The sequence below is a fragment of the Sipha flava genome, unplaced genomic scaffold, assembly GCF_003268045.1.
Source record: "Sipha flava isolate LNK unplaced genomic scaffold, YSA_version1 134_pilon_pilon, whole genome shotgun sequence".
Taxonomy (NCBI): Eukaryota; Metazoa; Arthropoda; class Insecta; order Hemiptera; family Aphididae; genus Sipha; species Sipha flava.
In genome coordinates this window covers 2,410,818-2,423,913 of record NW_020271760.1, presented here as the reverse complement: position 1 = coordinate 2,423,913, position 13,096 = coordinate 2,410,818, and the positions used below count along the sequence as shown (strand labels likewise).

At 35.5% G+C, this 13,096-nt stretch overlaps 1 protein-coding gene across 1 annotated transcript; it reads left to right on the top strand.

Moving 5' to 3' along the window:
- Positions 1 to 217: 217 nt before the first annotated feature.
- Positions 218 to 10,162, top strand: LOC112679301 (heat shock protein 70 B2-like). The gene is made up of 6 exons (XM_025549051.1): positions 218 to 391; positions 5,638 to 5,877; positions 7,126 to 7,767; positions 8,411 to 8,680; positions 9,098 to 9,486; positions 9,567 to 10,162. Exons 1-6 carry the CDS (start codon positions 218 to 220, stop codon positions 9,721 to 9,723), a joined length of 1,872 nt encoding a protein of 623 aa, XP_025404836.1. The 3' UTR covers positions 9,724 to 10,162.
- Positions 10,163 to 13,096: the final 2,934 nt, after the last annotated feature.

The window sequence follows — 13,096 nt, the reverse complement described above, 5'->3', positions numbered from 1 at the left end:
TACGTAGGCGTGGTCGTGGTCTATAAATGGACCGGCGGTGATCGCGACCGCGGTAAAAGTATAAATACCGAACGTTCGGCCTCGAGCGTGTTTTTTTCGACAGTCAGACGCGCGAGTTGATTCCCAACTCCGGACCGAGTGCGCCTACAGAGATTCTCGCGGCCTCCCCCGGAAGATCCCCGACAACAATCCGTATCAATCCCTTTATCGCGTGAAAATGAGCAAAGTGCCGGCCGTGGGTATCGATCTGGGAACCACGTACTCGTGCGTGGGCGTGTGGCAGCACGGCAAGGTGGAGATCATCGCCAACGACCAGGGCAATCGTACGACGCCCAGCTATGTGGCCTTCACGGACTCGGAGCGGCTGATCGGAGACGCGGCCAAGAGCCAGGTATGTAGCGCGTGCGGATAACGGGCGCGTCGGTGAACGGGTTGTATTAGACGGCCCAAGGGTGCGTGATCGTAAAACGTGTCACGGCGACTTCTGCAGATACGCTGACAAAAGCGGCGCACTTATCACTGGTGTGATAAGTCCTACCATGGTAAGGGATCGGTTTATAATTATTGATTTTATTCATAGTTTTTTCATTGCATTTTATTGTTTACATTATGTTTGTATTTGTCTAGTAGCTGTACGTAATAATATGTTTTAATATGAAAAATCCAATGGGTTGCAATGGAAATTTATAGATTATTTACAAAAAATTAAAAGTTCAATAATGCAAACGATTAATATCAAAATAATATAAAAATAAACACAATCACTTAGCACTACGGTTTGAACCAAATGGTTTATTTTCATTTACAACTACAAGACTATTATAAGTACAATGTAAATATTAAAATACAATAAAATAATAACAAACAAAACAATTAATTATAAACCAATCAATTACCGCGGTATCTCTGATCGCAGCTGTACGAGCGTAGCGAAGGGAGTCGGAATATTTAGGAAAACCACTGCGACATGTTTTACGATTTCGCGTCCGGAGTGAAGTTCCATCCTGCACGATCGAACCGGTTAATACCGAAATAATTGAAATCAACGCATTACGTTTCGTGCGCAATTAAGGTAGCATCGTCGTTATTGTACGGCGAGTACGAAATTACTCCGTACCGTGGTGGAACGATGAGAAAAATATTAAAACATACACGAAAAATCAATATTTGGTTTTGCGTGAATTAGGTAATTCTAGATTTCGGCCCATGTTATTAAATCATTGGGATACGAATATACCATCAGGTTACGAAAATATCACGATAACATTTGATGGAAACGTTAACTACCTGTAATAACACATGTTCTGGATGCATAGAGAAAAATGTCCTTGATAGAAAAAATATGGTCGAGTCTACAACATTGACGCAGGACTGTTGCAGGATGATGAGACACAGGCCGCGTAGTAACCGTCTGATTGATCGATATTTAATATCACAGTAGCAATGATAAATTAACAATAAAATAGTGGCAGATTTAAGGAAATGTAGTTTCATTAGCGCTCGTATAATATTTTAATTATAGTATTATAGTTACGATGCATTTATAGATTAAATAACCTCATTTAGTTTTACACTTAGAGTTACAAGTTCATTTTCACACTTGTTGCATCCTTCTATAATAATCAAATTTCGAAAAATTTAAATCTCAGAAGTTGAATTATCAAAACCATATATATTTAATATATTACTGAAAATAGGTGGAAACTATCTCACCCAATCTACTTTCACTAAAATAATTTTATTTAAAAACGTTGAATATAATTATCGAATAAAAATAAATAACTACATATATAGTTATTTATTTTAATTCGGAAAACTAAACTACATATATAGTTTAGTTTTCCGTTTTAAATGTCTAGTTGATAATTATTGTAAATATGATAACTGCTAGGCTTTCAAAATAAAATATATTAGATTTTCATTCATAAATAATTAATGTAATAATTTAAATAATTTAAATGAATACTTTTTATTTCGATTTAAAAAAAAAAATAAATAAAAATATTTTCCTATCGTAACATTTACGCAATATCATAAAATAAAATAAATTAACTAATTTTGTATTACTTTAATTACTATTGAACATATATTAAAGCTTTTTATTTAAAAAAAATAAATACACTCAATTTGCTACGCGTTTTTCAAGTATATTTTGAGTGTCGAAAAACGCATCTAAAGAGACATAAATATAAAACTAAAACTATTTTTATGCACGATTAACATTAATATTTATTAGGTTAATTTAACTGTTGTGTAAACAGCGTACAGTGTAAATGCGATTAATTATTCACAAAGTCATGAATTATGTACGGATCATTATTTTATAATACATAATGATTAAAATTCACGGAAAAAATATGTTTAAACACTCGTATATTTAACACATCATATTTAGCACAATAAGCCTAGTTGAAATTAAACAAGGAAAATTTCAAAACGCGTTTTGAAAACAATGAGCGAACTGGAAAGTTTTTCATACGTGGTCTAAAAACAAAAAAAAGAGACAAAACACGCATTTCCCTTTGTATTGTGTAAAAAATACCCCCTTGATTCCTGTAAATTTCTTCGTATTATTTTATTACTTGTTATGTAAAGCATGTCTATGTAAATTGTTTATTAAATTAAAATCAAACAATATACTACGTGCGAGGGATGATGCAAAATATCGTGAAAACACCTAAAACCGGAGTGGCAGGAAACCCATTGTTTCCAGTTTGAAACTTTGAAATCCAAGCCGTTCGGGTCGTTAAATTTCAAGAGTAGTGAATAGCGGAACAGGATTATTTCGATTTCGGATACACTAGCTCTAGCGGAGTTTTTCCTAACCCCGCGAGATTTCTTCCTAGGTACTGGACTGAATAAGAGGATAAGGCGATGAAATAGTGAAGGTTACGTCGATTTCATATATAATTAGAATGAAAAACGTACAGATTTACAAGTTCTTAAGATAAAAAATAGTAATAAAAAAAAAAAAAGAAATCGTGTTTGAAAAACTTTTTACAATATTACACCCGAACCGAAGCGCTCGAGATTTTCCGTCCAAAAGACGTTTCCCAGACGATTTCATCGTCTATATTTATGTATACATACGCGATGATATTACGATGAAACGCAGTAACGACGATGATATGTCGTTGAATGTGAATTTCATATTTTTTTCGCCGCGCGCCTACAGCGATCGCGACGGCGCGTCATCGGATCTGGGTGGCCGGCACACGAAGGCGTACGACGCCTACGCGGTGCGACCGTCGCCGCTGCAAGGATACGAAAATATCTCGATGACACATTTTATTTAATCGTACGAGTGTAACGATCCGGGCACACCGCGGGTCTAATTGTAACCGCGGTTCGGTCTTATCCGAACGTGTACCGCACGGGCTCTATTTTCGGACGGCCGAACGATGACGACGACGATAATAATAACAACAAAAACGGTCGAAAATCGCGAACGGAATCCCCCGCGCTCGGGTCGAAACCGTTTCCCGTTCGATATTACCAAATCGGGACCCGTTCGAAGAGAAACGCATCGCGGTTCGTGCATAAAATTATCGCGCAACACGTCGACGCCGATGCCGTTTCGCGTGACCATAGACGGACGCGGCGATGAATCATCCGGTTCCCATGGTCCGCTCCGTTCGATCGGACGCAAAACCGAAACGCGCGTTGCACCCCGATTGTGTTGACACCACCAACGTACTTATATTATTGTAATCGTTGTTTCGAACAATTACACCCTATTGCGCCAATAAACTTATTGTAATTATTGTTATTGTCGTTGTAAGGTCCGGTTACCAAAATACTTCGTTGGTTCGTATTACACTGACCGACTTGTGTAAATTTGTGTATACTTAAAACTAATGAAAAAATGGGTAACTCAACAACAAATGGTAACTCAAATAAATTTTAGTAAAAAGTATAGATATAGTATATGATATAATGAACAGTAATATAATAAATAAATTACGGTCCTTTTTGGCCCAACAAGTAAAAAATATGACATAATAAACAATAATATAATAAATAAAAACTCGCAACTTGATGGAGCGCAAAACTGGTCAGCCGTATCTACCTATCCCTAAAATGTATATAAAAATTCACGGTTCTCTTGGCCCAACAACAAATAAATATAAATAATAAAGGCGATTAGCGCACGTAAATATAAAAAATTCAAATTTCTGTCGATCAGCGCTAAGTTTTGGTTCAATAATAGGTATAATAATAATAATATATTAATAAATAAAAAACAGTGGTGATATGCGCCCACGAAAATAACATTATAATGAAAAATAGCGAACAAACGGCAATTCGCGCCCGCAGTAAAAATAATAACGACACACGTATTCGATGGCTGTGTTAATTAAAATACTAGCAGCCGACGCGGAGGCACATGATGTCGGACTTCATATCTACATATTATATAATTCACATAGCATAAAATCAATATAAAAATAAACTAAAATAGATAAACATATATTTGTTTGTGTGTATGTGTCGGTTGGTGGCGGGAGTTATTGCGTTCGGTTCTCTACAGTCGTTGTCATGCGATTACGTCCAGTAGCGTTTCGATGCTGTTACATTTCGGGGCAGTTGCCCCTAGTAAAACATTTGGGTGGTGAACGGATAGTCAGTTATAACATTTTATTGCGCTATACGTTTTTATCAGGTATTCTGAATTGGGTCGGGTACCAGTTGTCCGGTTATAACTTGCTTAGTGTTTACTAAATAAATATTCGAAATAATTTTTCCGAACATTTAATATATACATGTCCTAGATTTGTTTGACATAAAATAATTTCTGTAAACTTAAATACACACCTTTGTATTGTTTGTTGTTCCAATAACATATGCCGATTCCAGTATGTGAAATTTTGTTCGTTATGAGATGTATCTCATGTTAACGTTAATGTTTTACACATGTTCACGTCAGAAGTTAAATCGGTGGAGGTCGGCATTGTCAGTTGGTTTTAAATTTACTGGTTTGGTACACAAACACGAGCCTAAAACGTATTGTACGTGACGGGAAAACTATATTTTACTTACATATTCGTATGCGATCAACTAGATTTATTATTATTATATATATATATTTTTTAAAAAGAAAGTTACCGTATACTTTACGACTAAATATGTAATACACGTAAATAATATATAACTATGAGAGTATTACAATAATTTATTGTTCCAAACGAAAAATATATACGATTTCAACCATGACAATGTGTAAAATGTCAAACAGTTGAAAACTATTATTTATCACACCGAACTGAACAAACTGTTATAAGTTTGCATTCCTATTATGCAGTCAAGTGTACGGATGATGGACAGATGTTTAGGTGAAAGCGTTTCGTATATGTTTGGCTTTGACGACGGTTAACACTAGGAGTTACAGTAGAGAATATTTAAAGTGTTATAGACCCGTGGAATAGGTATAATATAGTAGACATATGAAACACGTTCGCGACAAACATAAATAAGACTATTTATAAAACTTTCTTCTGGTAAACGAAGTACTTTGCATTACATGTAGACAGGTGGTTTTTACTATTTAGGTACGACGCTTAATGTGGTATTCATAATTTTTTAACTACAAATAAGGGATAACTATTAATAATCATTATCTACCATCGGGTTTTTTAGGTAGCAATGAATCCGCGGAACACGGTTTTCGATGCCAAACGTTTGATCGGTCGTAAATTTGATGATCAGAAAATACAAGCGGACATGAAGCACTGGTCGTTCCAAGTGATCAACGAGAACAGTTTGCCCAAAATATCCGTGGAGTATAAGGGCGAGAGGAAGATATTTGCTCCGGAAGAGATCAGTTCAATGGTGCTTACAAAAATGAAAGAAATCGCCGAAGTTTATCTGGGCGGAAAGGTCAGTACCTTGATTCAGTCATATAATTGTATACACTTAATATTCTCACACGTAGACTTACCGTCAGAGTGGATATTTTATTAAAACTAAGTTCCTAAGTATCCGTTCTTGAAAACATGAATCACTCTCTTTGGCCTAACACCTTAGAACCAAAGACCAGTATCACTACTATTCAGATGCAGATTTTTTTTTCGGCACAACTACTTGAAAACCGTCCTTGACCGGTGAATAAGAGATTAAATGATCCATAAATGTATAGTATTTATTATTTTTTAAATTAAATAACTTCAAAATGCTGTGGGCAATTTCATAAAAATTTTGCACTTAGCATATATAAGAACTATTTGAATCCTGTAAACTTAACCCATTTTAATCCAGAATTAGATATTTGAGGATGAATTTTTTTTTTTGCTATTAATATGTTAAATGGAGTATAAATATATGACATATAATTTTTAAAATATTTTCTAGTGTGATATTAAATTGGATTCTTATGCAGTCAAAATTATAATTAAATCAAATATTTTAAACTAATATATTTTGTGTATTCAAATTAAAAATAAAATATAGTAACAGTCTGATTACAAGATTTAACAAACGTATGGAAATTTTGCTAATTAGTGTATAAAAATAAAATTAACAATTATTATTTTTTTATTCTTGAAATATTTTAAAGTTAAAATATCAGATTTTGAAAACTAATTCATCTACAAGAAAAAAACTATTTTACCATCTACGACAGTGAGATAGGTCGTAATAAAAATATTTGGACGTATTTCGTGCTGTTATATGTTCATTATACACTTTTTATATTCATCGTAATATCACCATGCCAAGTATATGTTATAATGAATTTGTAACGCTATAAGACTTTATTTAAAATAATAGTGGGAAGTTTGAGAGGGTTAGCTTAACTAAAAATAACCATTTAAGTATGATTCAATTGCCACAATCGGGCTGTGATTATCAAAAGATTATCGACTACTTGTAATATTTTATAAACAAAAGACATATTACTTTGATCTGATAATCACGCGTCACACCGTAACGCGTGATTATTACACCACCGGGGGGGGGGGGGAGAGGTGGTTCGAAACGCTAAAAGAACAATGATGCGATTTCTCGAAACTCGTGACGGAAAAGGCGATGAAATGCATGACTCTGGGGACGAAAACCGAAAGCGCCGGGGAGGGTACGGGGAACACCTTCTCCCTCGACAGGAATAAATAACATATATGTAAATTGCAGGTCACCGACGCGGTGGTCACCGTGCCGGCATACTTCAACGACTCGCAGAGGCAGGCGACCAAGGACGCGGGCGCCATAGCGGGGCTGAACGTGTTGCGGATCATCAACGAGCCGACAGCCGCGGCGCTGGCGTACGGGCTGGACAAGAACCTGAAGGGCGAGAAGAATGTGCTGATCTTTGATCTGGGTGGTGGCACGTTCGACGTCTCCGTGCTGGCCATCGACGAGGGTTCGCTGTTCGAGGTCAAGTCGACGGCTGGGGATACGCATCTGGGCGGCGAGGACTTCGACAACCGGCTGGTGGCACACTTCGTCGACGAATTCAAGCGCAAGTGCAAGAAGGACATCGGCGGCAACACGCGCGCGCTCCGGCGCCTAAGGACCGCGTGCGAGCGCGCCAAGCGCACGTTGTCGTCCAGCACCGAGGCTTCGTTGGAGATCGACGCGCTCCATGATGGCATCGACTTCTATGCCAAGATCACCCGGGCCCGGTTCGAGGAGATGTGCATGGACCTGTTCCGGTCCACGCTGTCTCCCGTCGAGAAGGCGCTGGCCGACGCCAAAATGGACAAGGCCAGTATAGACGACGTCGTGCTGGTGGGTGGCTCCACCCGGATACCGAAGATACAGAAAATGTTGCAGGCAAGTTACAGGCATTGTCGTATCGCGATGATCCCAACCCTGTACGGACTTTGCCCAGCCCCCGTTTAAAAGTTTTATTTTATTTTTTTTCACATCCGAAAGGCTCTATGAATTATTATTTCGATATCTCGGGCGCAGAACGAGACGCACGAATCGATCGTCGTTCCGAAAACAGGGCAACGGTGTTATTAACGGGTACGCGATATTCACTCACTGCAGCAATGCAATATTTGACTCGTTTCGGATATTTTATAATATATTATGTTGAACTTTTTACGAGCGTCCGCCACGTTTCATTTGAGTATCATTACTGTAGGGTGTATAGAGGACAAACTAACCATGGATTTAGTGAATAATATGTAATGATTAAATTCAAGCATCAAGAGAGATCTATTGTTGAGTGTGATATTATTTTAATATCGTGTTAATATACGCCAACTATAAAATGAAAAAAATAAAATCAGTTTTACTCGCATATGTTTCTTCTGAAATCCGACCGTTCGTCGTCGATTGAATTCACAAAAAGCTAGCGCGAAAACTGCCACGACGATATCGCAATAAATCAAATACAATAACGTTCTATTTTTGCCCGACACTGTTTCCATAACCCATCTAACCCGTTTTCCTCGTGTTTCCGGCGCAGGATTTCTTTTGCGGCAAATCATTGAACCTGTCGATCAACCCGGACGAGGCTGTGGCTTACGGGGCTGCCGTGCAAGCCGCCATTCTCAGTGGCGACACCAGTTCAGCCATCCAGGACGTTTTGTTGGTCGACGTTACTCCACTTTCACTGGGAATCGAGACGGCCGGTGGAGTGATGACCAAACTCGTCGAGCGCAACTCTCGTATACCGTGCAAACAACAGCAGACGTTCACCACGTACTCGGATAACCAGGCAGCCGTCACCATTACAGTGCGTATAACATTGAATCGAACAATACGTTATGCACAGGATGTAGTCCACAGAGGATTATTACTGTGGATTGAGATAACTCATCCTTGTGTCAATGAGTGCTGCACATTTTTTTTTCGAACCCACTACCGACCGCGTATTACTTATAACGTCTATATTTACTATATTTATGCTTAAATATCAATAAATATAGTTTTCAGTTGTGCGAGTTATAAATAAAAAAAAACCCAACGGAATTCGTTTACGATCCTTATTTAACGTTAGACAAATCGTCATGAGTACATGCTTGTGGAACATCCTGTGTACAACAACGCACTTATTTTCTTTAGTTCACTATATTTGCGTACTTTGTTCCCACATGAGATTTCATTGCGGTTTTTAATATTATTACAAGCCATTTAATCGTATTGCTTACAGGTGTATGAAGGTGAAAGAGCAATGACCAAGGACAACAACCTATTGGGTACGTTCAACCTGACAGGAATTCCTCCCGCGCCTCGCGGCGTTCCAAAAATCGAAGTGACATTCGACTTGGATGCGAACGGTATACTCAACGTGTCCGCGAAAGAGATCAGTACCGGTAAATCCGAGAGGATCACCATCAAGAACGACAAGGGCCGACTATCCAAGGAAGACATCGACAAGATGTTAAAGGAAGCGGAGATGTACCGACAAGAGGACGAGAAGCAAAAGGAGCGTGTGAGCGCGAGAAACCAATTGGAGAGCTACGTGTTCAGTGTGAAACAAGCCGTTGAGGAAGCCGGTACGAAATTGTCGGAGACGGACAAAAAAGCCACGTTGGAAAGGTAATGAATCCACGTGCCGAACAAGCGTGGTATTATATTTACAGTGTATCGATATGATAACTAGCCCAACCCGTTTATAGGTGTAAAGCAGTGATCACGTGGCTGGAAACGAATACGTTGGCTGACAAGGACGAGTTTGATGACAAATTGAAAGATCTGCAGAAAGAATGTTCACCGATTATGACCAAACTGCATCAGGCCGGTGCGAAAGGGCCGAACGTCGAAGAAGTTGATTAAACAACAAACTTTAACTGAATTCAACATAATAATATACTATAATATATTATAATATTGTCGGTATCGTTTTCAAAGCGTATAAAATGTAAACCGTAATAATATCTACAAAACGTGTAAAAAATAAACCGTTTATCCATGCCAAAGATGCCAAAGATGTGTGCTAGGTACTAAATGTATATTTCTGTCAGTGTTAAGTCCTAAACATTTTGTTGTGTTTGAAAACATTATGGAACAATGTATAAATACAATTAACGGAATCTGTGTAATATTCTAGTATATCGTTTCACGAACGAATAGTTCAGCTCTAACGAAACTAAAAATGACGTAATAGAATCATATCATGTATAATTATTCAAAATGTTAACCTATAAGACTTAGCATTGTTATATTACAGTTTATTATACAAACCGACTTCATTAAAATGTTATCATGTAAAGTATTTATAATTATTCTTATCCGTAACGAAAACGGTTTATTATGTTTATGTGCATGTCAACTGAAGTGAACTAATAATCACAAAATGTGATGGAAAAAAGTCGAGAAATAATTTATTCTTCGGACTGAATCTAACTTGTACACCGTAGAGTAAAATCGAGCCAGAGAAGACTTTATTTAGTTAGACTTGTTCTAGCTGTGTTTGTACATTATTGAGTCATTTTAAGAAATTTACTTTAGATAGACTATTGACTATTTCTTAAACCTATCTTCCATAGTGATACGTAAAGTGTGAATTAAATTACACGTCTTTTATGCAGTGGTGTACACAGGGAGGGTCAGGGATGTCAACTAACACACCTCAGAGAATTGGTGAATGGCTAATTCTGTATGAACTTGTATGAATATTTGTTTAATTTAATACTAACTAATTTTTCAGCTATCCAAATCAACATATTAATTATGTTTACCCTAGAACTAAAGCGTCACATGAGAATAAGTAGTAAGGCTCAATCCCAAAAATTATACTATACAAACTTATTAATTAATAACTAGAAAATTAAAAAATAATTAATATTAGGTTTATTTTAAAAAATTTTATTTTTAGTATCTTTGTTAGTAAGAAAAAACCAAAAACACTTAAAAATAAGAGTTATACTATGCCTAAACTCAGATTGTACTAGTGGGGATGGGTGGGTGTCTCCAAATATATATTTTCGACACCCTTGTCAAAAATCTTTTGTGTGCACTAGTGTCACGAACTTTGTTAAATTATGCTTTGGTATTCTGTATTACCATTTTAACATAATTACAAATAAGTTAATGCAAGTACTTACCTATGTACAAGACTAAGCAACGAGGTGTTGCCTACCGGAACATAATATATGAATACATATTATGCTTATAAGTATATAATACACATTACATATTATATCATAATATATTATTATATTTTAATATTTAAATATAGATAATAATAGTATAGTAGAACTCTCATACAATGGTTAATAAAGAAACCGGAATTAATAACTGCTATTTAGAGGTGTCCGTGCTATAAAAGTGACCGGTAACAGAAATTGTTGAAATTTTATTTATTTTCCAGGTGACCGCTATACAGAGTACATGCACATTTTAAAAATAAAATATCAAATAAATAACGCATATGAATATTGGTACTAAAAAATGTTTTTATGCTTTACAATATAGTGTAGATACAGTTTAAAATTATTAAAATCTTGTATAAGCTTTATAAATATTAAATTTTAAGTTATATTAGTTTATTTTAAGTTAATTATATTATAACAACATTTTTTTTTTCAAAATAAATCTTTGCGGTTTTGAACGCATTATGGCCATCTACGTCACCTTTTTAAGAGTGAAAGCTGTTAATTGTTTTATTTTATTGACCTCAGAATAGTTTAATACATTGCACTCAGATTCTTCAATTTTTCTATTTGTTTCCTCTTCGTCATTATCTGTTGTTATGAATGACTTGATCAGTACTATCTTCTTCAGTTCTTCGGGTTATTTTTATAGACAAAAAAAAAAAACATTCAAAAAATACTAACACGAAACCTACTATTACAAACATATTTTTTATTACTTATATTTTGCATGCTTTTAAAATTGATAAACTTACTCTATGGCTAAGCAATGGATATAAACAGCAAATGGTTGTTCTTTTAATATAAGTTATCGTAGACCGTTATGAACACCTATAAGCAATAAGTTTTAATATAATTAGAAAAATATACTTTTATAGTAAAACAAACTTGATATATTAGAATCTCCATCATAACCTTGCAAGCCATGGCTTCTCAGATTATTTAAACTTAAACCAAAATCGTTATTTTTTTCGATACGACTCTTTTAATAGACATGTCTGCTGTTAAAAACAGTGGCGTCGAACCTTTTTATATCACTGGAGTAAACCCTACTTATGGATACCTACCTACTCACCAAAAAATCATAATAGCAAATATTGTATACCTGTGAGCCACGACTATTTACTACACATCTAGTCATTACATAATATTAAGGAATATTTTACCGTACAATAATATATCTAGCACTTATTAAGTCTAACCACCCACCCACCATCTAAACAATTTTTGGGGTATTTACCCTAATTGCCATACGTTTTCGGCACCACTGGTTAACTTGACTATGAATTACGTTATAGAACTAAAAATATATAAATTTTGTTTCGAAAATAAATTAGTAAATACGTACTTTCTCCTCAACCAACAACAGCAAGAAAATCCTTAACACACCACTCATGTGTAATGTGTAACACACATTATAGAATTCGAAAAGTGAAATTGTAACACGGAAATAAAAAGGGTGTAGCAACTTATTATACGATTTTTGCTTTTATTCATTTTTAATCCATATTAATTAATATACGGCTCAATATAACTAACATATAGTATAAGGAAATAATAACTTTAGAAATAGGCAACCAAGGTAACTCAATGATTATAAGTTTGATGTTTTTGTTGAGTTTGTTTCATTTTACGATCTTACATTTTCTTATAAGAAAACTTTTGTTTATCAGTTTTGATTTTTTTGTATAAAAGAACCTTGTCGACTCAGTGTGCAGCAACGTTCTACTATACATTCACCGACTGCACATCGGTATTGCGTTTATCATCGAAAGTTTAAACACTAAAATCAGATCATGCATTTTGGTAATCATTATTGGAATTCCGATGACCTAGGGAATTCAACTCAAAACCTTAAGTATTGTATCGTAGTAAAAGTGTTATTTTCCCATGGCATGTAATAACAGTGATTTTTAAGTGGTATTATTTTAAATATTTTCTTCTACAATTATAATAGTTTCATTTGTATCGAAAACTCTAAATAATATCATTATTAATAATTATTATTAATAATCATTCTCCCCTTACCTGTTACTGGGACGGAGTTAACTTCA